The sequence below is a fragment of the Vitis riparia genome, chromosome 4 (genome assembly GCF_004353265.1).
Source record: "Vitis riparia cultivar Riparia Gloire de Montpellier isolate 1030 chromosome 4, EGFV_Vit.rip_1.0, whole genome shotgun sequence".
Classification (NCBI taxonomy): Eukaryota; Viridiplantae; Streptophyta; class Magnoliopsida; order Vitales; family Vitaceae; genus Vitis; species Vitis riparia.
In genome coordinates, this window is record NC_048434.1 from 19,727,014 (window position 1) to 19,746,964 (window position 19,951).

Sequence of the window (19,951 nt, forward strand, 5' to 3'; positions counted from 1 at the left end):
TAGCTTTGCAAGGTGGTCCTTATTGATTCACACGGGATTCCACGTGCCTCATGCTACTCAGGTCATAGCGTAAGCTAGTGATTTTTTCAGTTATAACTCGTCCTAAACTTGTCTCATTGTCATCCCTAGATATAATGTGTATTGAAAAGTATCTCTAGATATAATGTGTATTGAAAAGTTGATATGATGCTTTTACTAATGAGAAAGAAAAGGTGATGTGGGATTCCACGGCGCATGCAACCCAATCCTAATAAATATAACAATACCTTGTTTGCCCTGTAATTTGATTCTTCAACTTGTACCATCAATTTGAGGGGGACCCAAATATAAACGAGAGTCAAATTCAAAAGGAGCTGGTAGATAGAATAGAAAGTAAAAGTCGAAAACACTTTCCTCCCTCTGAATTCTTCTCCAAGTATATACTTTTAAGACCGAAAGTTGAAAAACTAAAATAAAGTCACTGTCCCTATGATATCAGGATTAACATATGCTTGCCTTAAATTAATGAATTTGTCCCTTGGAAAATCCCGTAAGGCCTGTAGATGAAAAAGAATTGGGGGTTTTGCAAGACATTTCTTACGTGGGATTGATGCCTTACAATTCGTTTAAGTCAATACCTAACGAGAACACATATTAATTCATTAGGAAGAAACTACAGGCACGCAATAAATGCAGTCTGTTTGTGCCCAAATGCGTGTTTATCGGATGACAAGAACTTTGCGGAGGTAGACATCGTAAATCGGAGAAACTCAAAAGTAGCTTCGTATTGGTGAAATTTGGAGTGCTTTTCAATAGTTTTTATCCTTGTGAGAAAGGTGATCAAGCAATATCAGGGGAAAGGCATCTTCAGAGTTGGATGACAAGAGAGTTATTCTTTTCAGATTGCTTGGATTTTAGCTTTAAATCCGATGCTTCAAACGAGTGCATCGTTATTGGGTAGCATGGGGCCCCGGGGAGAGAGTGGGAATATATTGCCAAAAGTTAGCATTGGCTTTCCGTAAATTACAGAATAATATGTATCAGGAGACGTGGAAGGGAGAACCACCATCAATAATCTTTTAAGTCAAATCATATTCATGAAGCTAATAGTGTAGATATAAAAGCAGAAGCTAGAGAGCTATTGGTATGATACACAATCTAGGTCGAAGGGAAAATAGTATGGCATAGATTTCAGATCAAAAGAACAGTGTGACACAAAGTGTAGAATTTAATCAAAATAGCGCGACAAAAACAAAGGACTCTACGGAGTGGTAGTGCTATTGATAGTGATGCATCTGACAACAACTGTTTCTTTTTGCAGTAAAGGTCAAAAAAGGCGATTCCATGAAAATTTTCCTCTTTATATGTTCTTTTTTGTTTTCTTTCCTTGATGCAAGCCTTTTGGGATCACAACTTAGCATATGGCTTTTGAGAGGCAGATGTTTTTATCCTCTTAAGTTCCTGCAACTATTTTATTTCCATGCTCTGCTGCACTTTCTCCCTTAATTTTCACATTTTTCCATGACATCCAGAAATAAGAAAATCATTTTCCTTGATATTTTTGCTTCTTCTCTTAGTACTTTTCCTAGAACCAAACATAGTCTTAGCACTCTACCACGTTATGGAACTTGGTTTCTGCCCTATATGTTCAACTTGCTCTTTATCTAATGCTGAATGCCTTAATTTTAAGCATCTCTGGATATATTATATTTTCACTCAGTCAAAACAAGATTATGCTTTTTAAGTCAAATGTGTGACAATCTCAAAATTGTGTGCAGAGATAGAACCATTGTGTTTTCACAACCTTCAGAGGATCCAGGAAGCAAGAAAGATGAAAACCTGAAATGGGAGTGCAATGAAGAACAGGAAAGGTGAGAAACTGGAACAAAGAACCACAATGGTAATGACAGAAGTGAAACATGAAGAGTATGGAGAAAATAGTGGGAAACCTAAAAAGGAAAGCTCAATAAGAACCAGCACAAAATACACAATATACTAATGCTTAAATTTAAGCCAAGATATGTTGTACCATGAGTTTCAGCTGCATTAAGTAACACTAAGGGACTTTGACTTGATACAGACAGATCATCACCCCTTAAAATACTGCAGTTAGTACCTTAAACAATAATATTATTTAATCATAGCAATTCCAATGAAGAAAATATGAGTACATCTGCCTCTTGCACTATTATTTCTTCGTCATATATCAAAGTCACATTTAATCCTGACAGAATGTCTCAAACTATCCTTTTCCTTATGTTTCAACACATTCTAAATTTCACAAGCTCCTGTGAAATCTCTCTTTAGAGAGTAATATTATTTAACATAATGAATGAGAAGAGGCGTCTTGGGTTATGTTCTGTACCTCAGCTGGAAGAAGCAAGGGAGCCTGGAAGAACTTTATATGGGTTGAGGATCCCATTAGGATCTAGCAACTTCTTGATGGAAGCCATTAGTTGCACCTGGCCACATGATTCAATGCATTTGAATAAAATGACCATATATTCTTGGAAAACCAACTAGAAAATAGAATATCTACTGTTTGGGAATCGCAAAAATACTACTTAAGTCAACAACATAAAATTCTAATATAGTCCCTTCAACCTCATTTAACAGACTGCATTTTCTAGCTTAAAATTCTGACAGATGAATAACCTAAATTTTATCAACCAAACAATACCAAAATCTAAATTTTATGGCAATATTACATAATTTCTATTCTTGGAAACCCTATAGAATTCAAAAGGAAATTAGAAATTGTACACTAGAAATCTAGAAATTTCCTTGAGCAATTTATTCAAAGAAACTACGCAAATCCTAATATGCCAACGATTTGGGTTCAGCTGCATGACTCCAGATTTACCTTGCACTCTACTGTGATAGTATTTTCTCCGAAATCTCAAGACATAATGCCTTTTATAACTACCTCAAAAGACAACCTTTTTTTTTTATCTCCCTTGTCCCTGTGATGATTTTCAACTGAAGTATATCACCCCACTGGGCACAGTAATTAGTCTTCTTATCATATTGTCTAATCATTTCAACTGGAATTACATTTTAAATCTAAGAAAATTCATTTTTCTTGTTTTTTATTTGGCCTTCAGTTAGTAGTCTAAAAGATATTGAACTTAGAGCAGTACCAAAGAAAATAACCATGCTTGTCAGCAGAGGAAATTCAATCTATTAGGCTATGTTTGGTTCCTAGAAAATTTGAGGGAAAATATGAGGGAAAGAAAATAGAAAGGAAAAACGGAAGGAAAGAAAAAGTTAAAATATATTTAAATTCAATAAATTACTTTTATATGCCACTTCAAACTCATTTCACTTATTTTAACTCTTTTATATAAATATTAAATAATTTAAAAAGTCATAAGTTTCTAATTAATTTTAGCCATATATAATTTTCTTTGATATTTTCTATAGTAAAACCATATATAAGAAAATAATTCTTTTTTTAACATTTTTTTCATTTCCTTAGTATTTTCCTAGAACCAAACATAATGTTAGGAAAAAGTTCCATCATGTCAAAAGTACATAATGCTTCTCTAGAAGTTAGCAAAGTATAAAGGGGAACACTGTATTATTAGCAAAAATAAAAATAAAAATGCAATAACGTTTTAGTAAACCATACGAGACTTGCCGTTTCAGCTGACTTGCTGTAGTGTATCTTATTAGCTTTCATCAGTCCCATGCCATGCTCTGCACTAATACTCCCATGATGTTTAGATGTCCATTCATAGACAAAGGGTTCAATTTGTGCTAAAATCTGCATTGTTTCCATCCCAATAAGAAGGCAAATAATTCAAAATACATAAATTGACCCTGAACAAAGTAGGAACAGAGATATTACAGCATCATCATACTGTGGTGTTGAAATATTGAGATGCAAGTTGGAATCTCCAAGATGACCATAGCCCATTACTTTGGCTGAATGACCTAGAAATAGCAATTACAGGTTGAGATAGGGTGAGAAGTTATGAACATATCATACAAATAACAGCTTCTTCAAACTCCACAGGAAGAATATAGTTTACAAGAATGAAATACATTAACTATAAACTGGTTATTCTTGACAAGTTGGCAACACATTCAATGTGTCTTTCCTTTTCTCATTTCCTCTGTTGGAATAGACGACTCCACAAGGGCCAACTTCTGCATTCAAACTTCACATTCCACTCTGTCCAGCCTCTGAACAGGGAATGTCTAACCATTTTGCCAAGATGGAGTAATACATCAAAGAAAAAAAAAGATCATTAGTTTGATTACCAAGCCGTACTCGCATTTCCTCAACAAGATCATACATCTTTTCAACAGGTATTGACAAATCATATTTGTATACAGCCCCTGCTTTCATTATTGATTCAGGTATACCCTGTGACACGTAAGTAAAATTCACAAAGGAAAACTATTAAAAGGATGTTTCAAAAAGTAATATAAAAATATATTTTTTCTCCATTTGATTTTAAATCACTAGTTGGAATAATAAAGTGCAACAGAATAATAGATTTATCAATATGGTCATCAGAAAATGACTTTCCACCTACCAAAGGATTCAAAAGACAACTAAATGGTTTAAACAGGGATTGAAATATTCTAGTGCTTCTATTTTATTTATTTATTTGGTCAATGATATGCCTGACACCCATGTCACTGTTTATTTTCTTCAAGGATTACAATGCAGATATTACTGTACATAGTGGTTAAAAAATTGCAAACTTTCAATCCCATATGGTGTATACTTCAAAAATGATTGAGCTGTGTCAGATAAGACAAAGGTGTCATTATTTAATTTATTTCACAAGTAATGAGGGAGAGAGTGAATAACGTAAATACATCTGGAACAAAAACAATAAAAGAATAACACGAAACAAAAATCTATAGCCTACATTGGGGACTTAAAATTCTGAACTAGCAGATCCTATCCTAGAAAAAGTTCTTAAAAATCACTCTGCAGCTCACAGCTTCATAGGAATGACATTAGGGAGATGAACTTAGCCTTGAAGAAGTTAGCTGGATGCATTGTACATAAGTATGCAATTAACAAAAATTCTTTTTCTTCTTTTTGGTCTTCATAGGTAACGTTTTTTTTCTTATTTGTTTATTTATTTTTGTTGCAAACATAATGTAATAGATTTAGAATGATACAAACTCACCATACATCTAATCATATTGGACATAAGAATACAGACCTTTAGAAATCTTCACCATAATCTTACATCTAAAAAGCTAGCCATAATTCACTTGTAGAAGTGAATCTACTAAGCAACTCTCCAATCAACACCTGAACACCTCTCCACTAGGTGATTGTATTAGTGATGTAATAAAACCACAACACAAAGGTAAAGCATTCCTATATGAATATTAAGCATTATGTCATCATGACTCCAAAATTATCCTGCAAGAGATATCTCTCTAAGTTCAATCTTTAAAATGTGAAGGACTTGCCAATATAGAGATTTACAAAATGGAAATGTGAACCTCACGAATATGCCAGAATGAGGATGCTTGGTTTATATCTTGTGCCAGAACACCATCAGATACCAAACCACCTTCCATTGAGTGAAGTAAGAAGGCTTCAAGTTTCTCTCTGGAAGAATTAACATAAAATCTTAGATTAAGAAATGAGCAGACCATCCTTGTGAAGTGATTGAATAGTACAGCACATATTGCAGTATAAATACACAAAATAAACATCCACAAGGAATGAATGTCATGGACTAAATGAAACCAAGGTAGTTGTGATTGTCCATTATTATTGTTCTACTGTTAATTCTAGTCGTACTTGCCTCCTCAGTCACATGTTTTCTGTTGAATTTTATATTATTTTGATCTTCTTACAGCTTTATAGTCAGTTTCTCAGGGAATTTCTCTTTTCATCTGGATCACATAGGTAGCCTAATATTAACAGGCCACTATTATTCTGAATGTGGTAGAACTTAAATTTATATGACAAAAAACTCAAGCATCAACTCATGAAAACAGTCTCGGGTTTCAGGTGGAAAATTAGTTCAATTATAATTTTGAACTTGAAGGTAGGAAAACTATGCCTCTTAAAAGATGAACATTCTAAAATGACAGTTCCATTGATGTAACTTTCCTTTTTGGGGTTAATTTAATTTCAGTAAACATGGGAAACAAGAGATTTATAGTGAAGGGCGACATTAATCCTGCACTATAATAAACATATTCCACAAGTTCAATCACAAGAAATTCTCAACTGGACCCAAAAAGAGGCCTGAGAAAAAGGGTGAGCCCCAGAAATAGAGAGAGAATTGTGAAAGAAATGCCTGAGCTTGCAAAAGACCTGACAGTCGTATAATCTTCACATGACCACCACATCAGCATATGTAAATAATTGTTAGCCTTTTCTTAGCCTGGTATACATTATAGGCCCATATCTTAACAGTTGAAGGTTTTAGGGAAGTTTGTAGCTTAACATGGTAGTAGATTCGAGTGTCTCGTATTGTTACAATGAGTTTAAGCTTTTAGAAAAATTTGTAGTTTAATAATTATGGATTGCAAAATCTAAAAAATTATTATTTTGTGTTAAATCTCAATAAGGCCATGAACCAAACAATTTATGTTTCATTCAAGACCATGGAACAAGAACATAAACCTAGATACCAAAGATAATTAATTTATAGAATAAAAATAAATAATTCATCAAGAACTTGAAAAACTCACATTCTGTAGATAAATAATGACAAATTGGCAAGAAGATTACTTATCATAAGATTCATCACTTCCTGTTGTCTCAATCAGAACATAAAAGTTATGCATCGAGGGAGGTAATGGGTTCCGGGCTCCTTCTAAATGATTCAGAACCTGTGACATAAATATCTCTTGATAATGATACAAATAATCCAAAATTAAATGCCAATCACTTTTCCTTAGACAAAGCAAAGTCATTCTGCATGACAGACTTACAAGAGCAATTGCTTAAGAATTAGTCGCCTAAGGAAATACTATGTGCGTCAATCTCCCAGGCAAGCATCCAAAGTTAATTTTATAAACCCTTGGTTCATAATGTAGTCTTTGCTCACTCACTCTCTTGAAAAATAGGGTTGCAAAATAATTTCTAGCATTAATGATCCTTAAGTGATAGATGATGTGAAGCAGATAAAGAAGTACTATTTGATGAAAGCATCATTATTGGCTATAGAAATGTGAAAAATCATGGAAATGTATTTCTTGTCGTGATGGAGGAATTTACAATGAATACATATCGAGTTTAGAGGGAAAACGATTGAGGAAAATAATCCTAAAATATATTGAATGGATACAGCATTAGTCAACTATATAAACAAGGAAGGAATCCCTCATTTATAACCCTAATTTTATCACTGATTTACAGCCCTAATTTGCAGCTTGTACAAGCTGTAAATTTCAATCACAATCAGAAAAATCAATCAAAATTATTCAAGCTCTCAATTTGAATAATCAGCCAACGAAAAAACTCACCACATTGAATGACTGGTTGTCTATAAATTCAAATGCAGAGAGAATTTCCCCAAGTTTCCTCTTGGCTTCCAGTAGAAGTTTCTGACAAAACAGAAGGGAGTAGACTTATAAGCTTAAAAATTAACATGAAAAAAAAACGTATGAAGGGATCATGAAGTCACAATACAAGTTGAAAACTTTTTGTTCATATTATTGTAGAAGATAGGTTAATTCACTTTAAGTTAATGTAATTTTAAGGGAATATATAACTAAAGTGTTAAGTAATGAGATATAAGAAACTTTCAGCCAAAGCATCAAGTATAAGATGGTACAAAAAAAGTTATTTGAAGAAAAATTTGTGGCCAAATTGAAAATTTTTATTAATTTGAGGAATGGGTAAAATCCCTATCTTGTCATTCTTACAAAAAGAAATAACTCCGATGAGGGCCTGGATGCTTAATCTCATATCAAAAGCATTTCAGGCCTGAATTTCGAAAGACTTCAAATTTGTTCTTCACAGACTTCAAACTTTCAAACTTTTATTCTTTAAGAATCTTTGAATTTGAATTTGAAGAATTTTCAAACTTGGATTTGAATATCGAAGGTGAGGCTTGAAGAGCTCTTGAAACTTTGAGGCAATCTCTCCAACTTCATTCTTTTGTTGTCTTAAAAGCTTTGAGGACCCCCTATTTATAGTTTGAGAGGGACATATTGGCATAGTTTTCTTATTCTATGTAAATATTATTTCTTAATTAAAGTTAAATTTAGGGAGATACACCTTCATATAGTATTTATGATGTAAAAACAACATATGATAGGGTTCTTAACAGGAATATTGCAATTGGTTTTAGCAAGGCAGGTGTATTAGCCTGATGTATTGATATGTCTGGAGGGCTATAAAGGAATTAAATCAAGTATAAGAACAGGAGGAGAGTTAAAGATAGAGGAGAGTGTGTATTACCCTAATATATTGACATGATTGGAGCGCTATGATGAAACTATATCAAACCTAGGAACAAATAGAGGGGCAAAACTAAAGGGGGGTTTATAAAGAGATGCTTAAGAATCTAAAGGTTTTAGGGTAAGTAGGTCTAAAGTAGGAGTTTTCAGTAGACCCTCATTTAAGTTGTTTTAGTCCTACTTCCGGTTTTACTTGGACAATAATCCTAGTTTACTTTATGGTACAAGTAAAACCAGAAGTAGGAGTAAAATAACTTAAATGAGGGTCTACTGAAAATCGATTGCTAAAGAATCTCTGAAAGTGATTGTTAGTGTTGTCTTGGTTTGATCATCTACAGGAAGAGAGATTGAGTGGGATATGACATACAGAATAGATGAATGAAGAGAATAAGCATGTCTGCAGTGTTGTGTGACTGAAATACCTATCAAGTTAGAGAGGTTTTGTAATATAGACATCGCCAAACACACATTATGGTATGGAATGCTTGGCAATGAAGACAAGACCCATCCAATAATCAAGCATAACTGAGACAAGGATTATTGAGATGGATGGGTAACAAATAAATCAAAAGACAGAATAAGAAACCATGAGCCAAGCAAAGAATTTTAGGATGAGGGAACTTATCATACCTGGCAACTTAGATAATCTTTACAAGCAAGGAATGCTACATTTACTGAAGAAAGCTTTGGAGGGGTAAGTATGGAAACTTTAGTTACAACTCCTAAGGATCCTTCACTTCCTACACCAATCACAGTAGCGAAGCATGTAATTGCATCCTTTAGTGGAAGAACCTTTTAACACTGAAATATCAATAAAATGTTTACTAGCACAAACCTATAAACAAATGCTTTAGGTCATAACCAGTATTATCTTTTCGTAAAGTCCCAAGCATGTCGAGCACAGTGCCATTTGCTAACACAGCTTCAAGACCTGCAAGGATGGCCTAAAATGTTCTTCAGAATACAAACAAATGCTAGAAAAAGAAATTAACCAAGTATCTAAACTCAAATAATAGGAAAATAAGCTAATAAAGCTCTTAATATTATTGAACTAAATTAAGCAGAGATCGGATCATCAATAAAGCCATGCTTTCACTCCAGCTTCATAATAGATATGAGCAACACGGATTTCTAATGTTTTTCTCAAGATGCAGAAGATTAGCACATCATGTTAACAAGGTCCACAGATGATGCATATCATGCAAATAGAAATACTCAATAACTTGGAGGGGGAAATTATGTACACACATTTTATTGTGATGTGAATTATATATACCTATATGATTGCAGTTGTCCCTTTTCTTAAGTAGGGTTACCCATCCCCGTACTGAATGTACATAATCCAAAGTATGAGAATGTATATTCTCCGAATTTTTACAGCATGTTAACATACATGAACATTGGATAAACTAGAAGAGTATAGATGTTACAACATGACTCAACCTCACACAATTGCATATATACCGCTAAACTAACTTTTTTCCAACGAGATGCTGGAATAGTATTAGAACTTCACATATTTCCATTTTTTTTTTTTTTTTTTTGAGAAAACTTACAAATATCCCCGAAACGTCCATTTTCCATAAGCTTCAAATGTTGAGCTACTGATATATAAGTAACTGTGACATTTAAAATTTATAAACAAGTGGATAGGAATTTTCTTTTTCTCATACTTAGGATCATAGAAATATCATATTTAGAAGCCATTAGCTTGTTTCATTTACTTCCAAGTTGGAGAGTCAAGACTGTAAAACCATCCCATGGTTGAGCGTAACACTCAAAGCCATTAGCATCCAAACTTCTTATGCATGTAACATATTTACTTCTTAAGATAACATGGATGAGCAATTAGTTAGCTGATTGACTAAGGTAATAGTTAGTATTGTTGTGCCAACGGAAGCATTAATATAAACAATGTTAGATAAAACATAAAGATAAAACAATTATATACACGGTACACGAGGTTTTAACGTGGTTCAACCAATAATGCCTACATCCACGAATGAGAGAGAATCATTCCACTATGCCATAGAGAATATTATGGAGGACAAAACCAAATACAACTATTAGGTTCCCGAAGCATCCCATGCTTCCTCATTCCTTGTATCCACATCCTAAACCACAAGCCTCCTCACTCCACCGGGTATCTCCCTTTTTTCCTCACATCTTTGACCATTTTTTCTCACATCTCTATCCGCCTTGTATAGTATCTACAGCCCCATCTCCATCTCATAACTTTTTCCCCTTATGACCTAGAATATTTATAGAGATATTTCCAATAACTTTCCTTATTCTATAAGGAAATCTAATATTACAATAATACATCAACTTTGGAAATATTCTATGCAATATTCTTTACAAAAAGGAATCTTTACTAATTAGGAATTTGGGACACTTCCCAACACTATCCGACCTATGTTATATAATTTCACAATGTTATATAATTTCAGGTAGGAGCATATAAAAAATATTTTCCCCTCTTCCCTGCTATGCCATGCCTGTCCTGAATGTATCCAACGGGCCACATGAAATGATACAGGATATTGTGTTTCTACAATTTATTAAGAGCGAAATAATAGATATCAGCTTATCTACTTTCTTTATGGAAAACTTAACTGCTTTTGGATACCAATCATGAACATTCCTATGAGGTTATTACACGTGTTTGAACATTGCAAGATCAGTACTCAGAAACCATAATTGATCCAACTGCAAGCAAATTAAATGTAGCAATATACATATAACAATTATGGAAAACCTGAAACTACAAGCAAATTATTATCTACTTCACTCAAAACTGATTTGAATATATCTCAACAATCCTCACCGAGAACATTCCCATGAAGTGATCCATAACGAACCAAGCGCAGGCCTCCAGCATTAGTTGAAATATTTCCACCAATTTGGCAGCTTCCTTTTGCACCTAAGTCTAGTGGCATAATAAATCTGAATGGAAGCATAATCTACTTAAATATTACAAGAATTGATTTTTCAAATTCCTCTTCTACAAAAGGAAAGGAGCAGTTGCAGAAATATTTAGAATAAAACTAAATTAAAACCATAAGTGCAATGAACACAGAAATAAATCCAACTTAGAAAATATTCAATTAATCACATCTACGAATAAATAGATGAATCCAATGATAGTCAAATCCTATAAATGCCTAGAAAAAAAAATGACGTCCAATAAATAATAATATATTATCTATTTTTAGATGTAGACTGCTCTTGGAATGAATCAAGATTGTCCAACTAAATCTCTGGGAAGGAAAATGTATGGTGAAATTGTGAGCTTGAGCTTGCACAGCACAAGTCGATGAAGTTTGTAAAACATGATCAGTTAAAGGATTGTTTACGGGGGTCTATGGCCCTTTCTCTAGAGAAGAAAGGGAGAGCTTGTGGGAGGAGATTAGGGCAATTAGAGGATTGTGGGAGGAGTCTTGCTGTTTAGGGAGCGATTTCAATACGATCCTGTACCATTCTGAAAGGAGTAGAAATGGGAGGATTACCTCAGCTATGAGGAGATTTGCCTAGATCATAGATGATTTGGGGCTAGTTGATTTCCCATTGCAAGGGGGATCTTTTACTTGGAGTGGGGGGCTCAACAATCAATCATGGGCTAGGTTGGATAGATTTCTAGCGACTCCCAGTTGGCTCGACCAGTACAGCAGGGTATCTCAAAGAAGACTTCCCTGCCCAACCTCAGATCATTTCTCGGTTCTGCTAGAGGGGGAAGGGCTAAGAAGAGGTCCTTCCCCTTTCAAATTTGAAAATATGTGGCTCAAAGCTAAGGGGTTCAAAGACCTGATAGGGGGGTGGTGGCAAGGGATAGTGGTTAGAGGCAGCCTTAGCTACAGGTTGGCTGTTAAACTGAAGGGATTGAAACAAAATCTAAAAATCTGGAATAAGGAGGTGTTCGGAAGCTTGGAGAGAAATAAAGTTGAAGCCCTTCAACAGGTGGAGCGTTGGGATTTAGTGGAAGGAGAGAGAAGCTTATCAGAGGAGGAATTATGCCGCAAAAAGGAAGCCAAGGAGGATTATGCAAAGTGGGTGTCGCTGGAAGAAATACACTGGAGACAGTTATCAAGGGAATTATGGCTGAAGGAAGGGGATAGGAACACGGGGTTTTTCCACTGTATGGCCAATGCCCTGGATAAAATAAAGATAAACGGGGTGAGGCTTACAGAGGAACAAGAAGTGAGGGAAGGGATTGCAAATGCCTATGAGCAGCTTCTCTCTGAAAGCTCGGGTTGGAAGACAAATATAGGGGGTCTGTTTTTGAAGCAGATTAGTCGTTCAGAAGCGAAAACCCTAGAGCTCCCATTTTCTGAGGTAGAGATTCATGCAACCTTAATGGGGATGAATGGGGACAAAGCCCCGGGTTCGGACGGATTCACGGTGGCTTTTTGGCAAAGCTGTTGGGAGACTGTTAAGAAGGATGTTTTGGATATGTTCAAGGAGTTCCATGAACAGAATTCCTTCATTAAGAGCCTAAACCATACTTTTCTGGTCTTGTTACCGAAGAAAGGAGGGGCGGAGGACATGGGTGACTATAGGCCTATCAGCTTGCTTGGGGGATTGTATAAATTGTTGGCTAAGGTGCTGGCCAACAGGCTTAAAAAAGTGATAGAAAAGGTGGTATCTTCCGATCAGAATGCTTTTATTAAGTGGAGACAGATTCTTGACGCCTCCCTAATTGCAAACGAGGTAATAGATTCTTGGCAAAAAAGGGGAGAGAAAGACCTAATCTGTAAATTGGACATTGAGAAGGCGTATGATAGCATCAATTGGCAATTTTTGTTAAAGGTTATGCAAAAGATGGGATTTGGGCCAAAATGGATGGGATGGATGTGGAGTTGCATATCCACTACCAAGTTCTCAGTGTTGGTGAACGGTGTGCCATCTGGGTTTTTCTCAAGTTCGAAGGGGTTATGTCAAGGGGACCCTCTCTCCCCCTACTTGTTTGTCATGGGAATGGAAGTGCTAAGTGTGCTTATCACGAGGGCCGTTGAAGGGGGCTTTATTTCTGGGTGTAGCATCTGGAGAGGAAGAGGGCAGGCTGTCAATATATCTCACTTACTTTTTGCTGATGATACAATAGTTTTTTGTGAGGCAAAGAAAGAGTTCTTAACGTATTTGAGTTGGATTCTCTTTTGGTTTGAAGCGGCCTCAAGGTTAAAGATTAATCTGGACAAAAGTGAGGTCATTCCGATAGGGGAGGTGGAAGGGGTGAACGAGATGGCTGTTGAAATAGGGTGTAGGGTGGGACAGTTGTCTGCTGTATACTTGGGGCTGCCTCTAAGGGCGTCTAATAAGGCCATTTCCGTGTGGGATGGGATGGAGGAGAAGGTGAGGAGGAGGCTTACCCTTTGGAAACGCCAATACATCTCCAAAGGAGGGAGAATCACTCTTATAAAGAGTACGCTGGCCAGCATTCCCTTGTATCAAATGTTGTTGTTCCGTATGCCAAAATCAATGGCAAGGGGACTTGAAAAGCTACAAATAGATTTTTTGTGGGGAGGGGCCAATGGGGGGAAAAAAGCACACTTAGTCAAGTGGGAGGTGGTGTGCGCGGATAAAGAAAAGGGAGGGTTGAGATTAAGAAAGCTTGCTTGTTTGAACAAAGCTCTTCTAGGCAAATGGATTTGGAGGTTTGCGCGTGCTAAGGAGGATCTTTGGAAGAAGGTGTTTGAGGCAAAGTATGGGGAAGAGGACTTTGGATGGAGGACAAGGAAGGCAAATGGGGTGGTTGGAGTAGGAGTTTGGAAGGAGATTTTGAAGGAGTCCGCTTGGTGTTGGGAAAATATGGTGTTCAAGGTGGGAAAAGGCAATAAAATCAGATTTTGGATAGATCCTTGGTGCGGGAATAATGTGCTGTCCCAAAGTTTCCCGAACCTCTTTTCCATGGCTGCCCAAAGGAATGTCATAGTGGAGGAAACATGGGATCAGAATTTTGGTCAAGGAGGGTGAAATTTAAGGTTTTTAAGGGCCTTTAATGACTGGGAGTTGGATATGGTGGGCAATTTGTTGGTTGAGTTGAGGGAGTTTAGAGTAACTTTGGAGGAAGACTCGGTGATTTGGAAGGAAGGAGGAGACGGGCTGTTTAAAGTCAGGAAAGCGAACAGTGTGTTGGCAAGCCCTATTGTCGTCGAGTTCCCTTATAGCAATGTTTGGGTGGACAAAGTTCCAACCAAAATTGCTTTTTTTGCATGGGAAGCCGCATGGGGGAAGGTCCTCACTCTTGATAGGCTTCAGAGAAAAGTGTGGCAATTTCCTAACCGTTGTTTCTTGTGTGGGTGTGAAGAGGAAACGATTAATCATATTTTAATTTATTGTACAGTGGTAAGAGGTTTGTGGGATATCATTCTTGTGTTGTGTGGTGTTTAGTGGGTCTTTCCAGAATCTGTAAAGGAGGTTCTATGTAGCTGGAAGGGCTCTTTTGTGGGGAAAAAAAAAAGAAAAAATTGTGGAAGTCCATTCCACTGTACATTTTTTGGACAATTTGGAAGGAGAGGCATAGGCTAGCTTTTAAGGGGGGGGGGGGGGGGGGGGTGTTAGCAGTTCAGAAGTTAAAAACTTCGTTTGTGTGTAATATTTGGGGTTGGGCTAAAGTGTACATTGGTATGGAGTCGAACTCCCTAATAGGATTCTTGGAGTGGTTAGCCTCCAATTAGGGGTTGGGGTGTTTTGTTTTTTGGTTGGGAGGCCATAGTCACCTCGTATACTCCCTATATGCTTTGCAGCTTTTTAGGCTTCTGTTAATATATGTGCTTACTTATCAAAAATAAATTCTGACCAGAAGTTCATTTGATATGTTTCAATTTTGGAACAGTGAAGAAAGGGGTTCTTGTGCCAGAGAGGTGTCAAAAATACCATACAAAATGGCTAGGTAGCTAAGGCACTTCACATTCTTCAGATTCTCATGGCAAAACCATTCACCCATAGTGCCTAATTGATGATAATCACTAAATAGGCAGGTAACACCAATTTTCAATTCCAAAGGCCTTGATGAATTGTGAATGAGTATGATTTGAAAGTTTTTCTTTTAAAAATGGAAAGAAAAGAAAAGGGTGCATGCAACTGATAATGAAATTAAGCATTGCAAATTGCACAGCCAGTATCATCAGCATAGAAGGCTTTTTCTCCATGAAAGGGGAGGAGCATAGGACTCACAATTCTGTATATAGTGCTATTTTAAAACATGATCCTATCATTTTGATGAACTATGACAGGTAGACCAAGGAAAGAAAAGTGACAATGCAATAGATAATTACCCTTGATTATCCAAGAAAGAAATCAGGTTTTCCAATATGCATCCTGCTTCGCATACCAGTATACTACTGACCTAAAAAAATGCATAAAGTAATCACTTCATGAATAAACAGTGTAAGGTAGTTGCATCGCAGAAAAGAGAGCAGCTATACTGATGGGACTTTGTTTAGCATTGACTTTAGGGAACATTCAGTAATTGGAACAGCAAATTGAAAAATAAGAATTTTGATTATAAGTTGTCAACTGAAAGCTAATAATTTACAGAGATGAAAAGGAATGAGAGACAAAAAACCTGCAAGAACTCTAAGAACTAAGCAATAGATGGAAAATCTTCTTGATAGGAAAAAAATGCTATGAAACTCACAAATACAATTAAACCATGTATATGTGACTGTAACGTTACAAAACAAAAATCCTAAGGGGAAAAGTATTGTTGCTTATATATATTATGGAGACAAAGGGGGAAATCTTGAGACAAATATACCAAGAAGTGCATCATGCCCACCTTGTCAAAAGATATGATGTTATTCATTGAGCCAATATTAATAATCACCTGCATAATAAATTCACCAAAAGAAAAAAGACATAAAAGAGAATCAGAAATTAACAGATTATCTAAAATTATGCCTATCAAAAAAAAAAAAAAAAAAAATCAAATCAAATCAAATAAAAAGATCATCTAAAATTATTGTAAGAGATAAATGTATGTCGATGTGTAATCATTCATGCTCATATTTGTATCAATATGGACATCCACATGGATGTACTCTTGTACATAGAGATTGAATTTGTGTTGATTGGCCCAAATTCAGCACATTGTACCTGAAATTAGGGCAGACAGAGGCATGTGGTAAGTCTACGATGGGCACCTGAGACATGGCCCAACCCAAAGTGCATATATATTAAAGTACACACACATCATATACATATATACATAATACACACATGCATACATATATACACTGAATAATATATGTATATACATTGAATAATACGTAGTGTATTTTAAACAATGCATTCCTAGTTCAAATCCCATTTTTTTAATAAATATTTTATATTGAATTAGACAAAACATTTTAGTTGGACCACCAATTTCAAGGCAGGCCAAACTGAGCCTGAACTTGAATACACCATTTTCTTGTAATCTGAGTAAGACTGAGTAAGCTCCAGTAACCTGGTTTCTTTTCATGCATAAATCAGAAGTGAGTAGTAAAATGATACAAAGAAAAAGGACAACACTAAATTTTCTTGAGCACATAACAGGTTTAGTTTGTTGTGTATAGATTGTAGGGTGGCCCATTGGTCAGTGATATGTTGGTACAAATAAAGCTCTCATCCAAAAAAAGATTGACTAAATCAATACACGATAGCAGTGACCACTCCCATGCACTATAAAGTACCTAAGAAAAATAGTCATTAATCAAGAAGGGAACAACCATATTACCTCATCAAAAACAGGAACACTTCCACCTACAAGACCAGTATTTCCACCTTGGGGAACAACAGCCAAACATCTGGAATTACAATATTTGAGGATTTGAGAGACCTGCAATGACAATAAAAAAAATTAAAAAATTAAAAAAATCTTCAGTTTATGATAAATCTTAAAACAAGAGCCACCATTTGTGGCAGCATGCTAACAATAACAAAAAATGGGCAGACATCAACAACATAGCATTCCGGAATGCTTGCTAGTTTTGGTGAAGAGAAACACAGTTGAGTAAGTGAGTGAGGAGAGAGAGAGAGAGAGAGAGAGAGAGAGAGCAGTGTAATGCCTCAGTTGTATTTAACATAGATGAGTGTATTTTCCATTTTAACTGAATGGCTCCATTGTGTTAAAAATAGAATTCATATTTTAAATGAAGAAATTGTGGAAATTGCCGGCCTTACCCTGAATGAGGTAAATTATTGAAATCAAATCATTTAGAGAAAACATGAAATTGGTACAATATTACACATTGTAGCAAGGGTTCTCATTCCCTTTAATGGATCCATCCTTGATGATGGTTTGTGCCTTTAAATGCTATGTAATGCATGATGAAGCCAGTCAATTTTCACAGAACATCCAAACAAGCCCTAGCCCAAAGAAGTCATAACATATGCTAAATGCTCTAATAATTTAAGACTGGTAAAATAGGATACAATCCAAAGAACTTACAAAAATTTTGCAACAAGATATGGAAAAAGACCATAAGTTTTTAGCATGGAGTAAATCCAGTCTCGTTTCAATCTTCAACAAGTTCAGATTATAGGTTCAGGTGCACATGAGATTGTAAAAGTTAGTTCCAAACAATTCAAATTTAATTTACCTTGTTGATAAAAATAAATAAAAAAAAGATAAATGGAAACCTCACTTTTCTCTGATTTACTGTGGCTTAAGGTCATTAGATCACACCAATGTTGAATAACACTTTCTGAAAGATGGACATCCAAATCCTAAAGGCGAAACAGATGAAACCTGGGCAACAGAGAGCTTTTGGGGTCTGGATCTTCCACAATGTTTTTATTAACTTGGTTCTATTAACTGATTCCTATTTTTCAAGCAAATTAAGCAAATTCTATGAACTCTAGTAACATGACCTAATACCCCTATACCATCTGACATCTTTTAATCAAACTAAGACCTAGTCGATTATTATTAATGAGCAACTGAAATTCTAGTGACTCCAGTAATTGCCAGTTTCCAATTTGAACCTCAGGTCATAAATTTGCTTAAACATCCATCTGCCAATTTTAGTTTGCACTTACTATGCTTTTTTTAAGGCATCTAGAATTGAAATCCCAAGAAAATTAACAGGCACAAACTATATAGTAAACTTTTTGTAAAAGAGACAAGATGCAAACCTCCTTAGTGCTCCTAGGTTGAAGCAGAAGCTTACTTGAGCCTTTGTATTTCCCCAGCCAATCCATATTTGCAGCAGACAGCCTATCTTCATCCTGAATAACATTTTTCTCTCCTAGTATCTCCCTAAAATGATTAATATCATCAGAATTTATTGTTGAAAAGATGGGGTTCCTCTGTATTTTTGTAGTGGCTGAACCATAAAATCTGTTCTGGATTCTGAAAGATTTTCCATAACACAGTTCAGTAGAGCCATGAAGATTTTCAATGTAATCTCTTGTGGGATAGATACATATCTGAACATCGCTCCCCTGACGTCTAAGATATGGGTTAAATGGCTTACAGGTTCTACCAAAATTATATGTAAACCCTGAAAATAAAATGTTCTGGATGAGCATATACAAAAATAAACAATTTTAAGTGGCATTCAATATACCACATGAGAGGTTTTCAATAACAGTTTTGGTAATGCCCATATACGTATGTGTGTGTGTGTATATATATATACATAAATTGGAACCTTGTTCTGTTTGGTTGCCGAGAAAAAGCAGTAAAATAACTATAACTATATATAGTATGGTATAGCAAGCTGTTTAGCTACTTGTATCGATTTGCCACAGTAGCTATAGTTATAGTTATTTTACTGCTTTTTCTCGGCAACCAAACAGAACAAGGTTCTAAAATTAGAACACCGTCATTGTCACTTTTGTTACACGCCATTCACGATTCCAAAACGATTACATTAAAGCGAATTTATGAACAGATTGTGCAAATGAACGAATGATATCTCGAGACAAAGAGACCTTGAGCTGAACTAAAATTTAGATCAAGGAATAAAAAATTACAAATAGCTATACTACCAGAAGAGTAGCTGTGAATTGCATTGTGAAAATTAGGGTTCCACCGAGGATCACAGAGGTTCTTGGAACGATGGCTGATAAGTCGATGAGCGGCTCTCCACATTTCCGTTCTCATTTTGTCGGTGGTTCTGAAATTGATTGGGAACTGGCGACTGGTGAGCATACATGTAAAACGAAATATATATATATATATATGGAAAATTCTATGGTGCCGAGGGAGGTAGCATGCCTCGGATTCCTACATGGAAAATTCTATGGTGCTGAGGAAGGTAGCATGCCTCGGATTTTTTTGGAAAATTCTATGGTGCTGAGGGAGGTAACATGCCTCGGATTTTTTGTAACCGTTGGATGAAAGATATTAAATCTCAGCCATTCAAAAGAAAAAGAAAAAATGAAAAAAAAAAATTGGCTACTTGTTGTCTCCCCCTCTCAGCCCATTTTCTCGTTTGTTCCCTCTCTTCCCTCTTGTTCTCTCCCCCTCTCAGCCCTCATTTTCCTGTTTTTCCCCTATCTTCTCCTTCATAGCCGAGTGTCTTCTCCTCCATAGTTGGTTGTGTCCCGTGCTCTCATCTCTACACTCCTCCATAGGCGACTGTCT

At 35.8% G+C, this 19,951-nt stretch overlaps 1 protein-coding gene across 2 annotated transcripts; it reads right to left on the reverse strand.

Annotated features, from left to right (window-relative positions):
* Positions 1-2,080: 2,080 nt before the first annotated feature.
* On the reverse strand, positions 2,081-19,587 carry LOC117912768 (D-2-hydroxyglutarate dehydrogenase, mitochondrial). 2 transcript variants are annotated; one of them, XM_034827469.1, is made up of 15 exons: positions 19,354-19,587; positions 18,496-18,863; positions 17,096-17,197; positions 16,157-16,204; positions 15,654-15,724; positions 11,207-11,325; positions 9,215-9,310; positions 9,010-9,119; positions 7,441-7,521; positions 6,704-6,804; positions 5,458-5,566; positions 4,246-4,351; positions 3,830-3,915; positions 3,611-3,745; positions 2,081-2,441 (listed from the first exon to the last, which is right to left on the reverse strand). In XM_034827469.1, the coding sequence occupies exons 1-15, from the start codon at positions 19,514-19,516 to the stop codon at positions 2,346-2,348; spliced, it is 1,791 nt and encodes a 596-aa protein (XP_034683360.1). In that variant the 5' UTR covers positions 19,517-19,587; the 3' UTR covers positions 2,081-2,345. The 2 variants fall into 2 exon arrangements, with proteins under 2 accessions (XP_034683360.1, XP_034683361.1); XM_034827470.1 differs by having other exon boundaries at positions 3,620-3,745; positions 19,354-19,584.
* Positions 19,588-19,951: the final 364 nt, after the last annotated feature.

Bases quoted from the DNA above. Each gene is read 5' to 3' on its own strand.
- LOC117912768 (XM_034827469.1), bottom strand. From the start codon at position 19,516: ATGCTCACCAGTCGCCAGTTCCCAATCAATTTCAGAACCACCGACAAA. The intron at 5,567-6,703 runs GTAATCTTCTTG...TAATTCTTCCAG, and splicing joins AGTGATGAATCTTATGATAA to AGAGAAACTTGAAGCCTTCT. The intron at 3,746-3,829 runs GTAATATCTCTG...GAAACAATGCAG, and splicing joins CACCACAGTATGATGATGCT to ATTTTAGCACAAATTGAACC.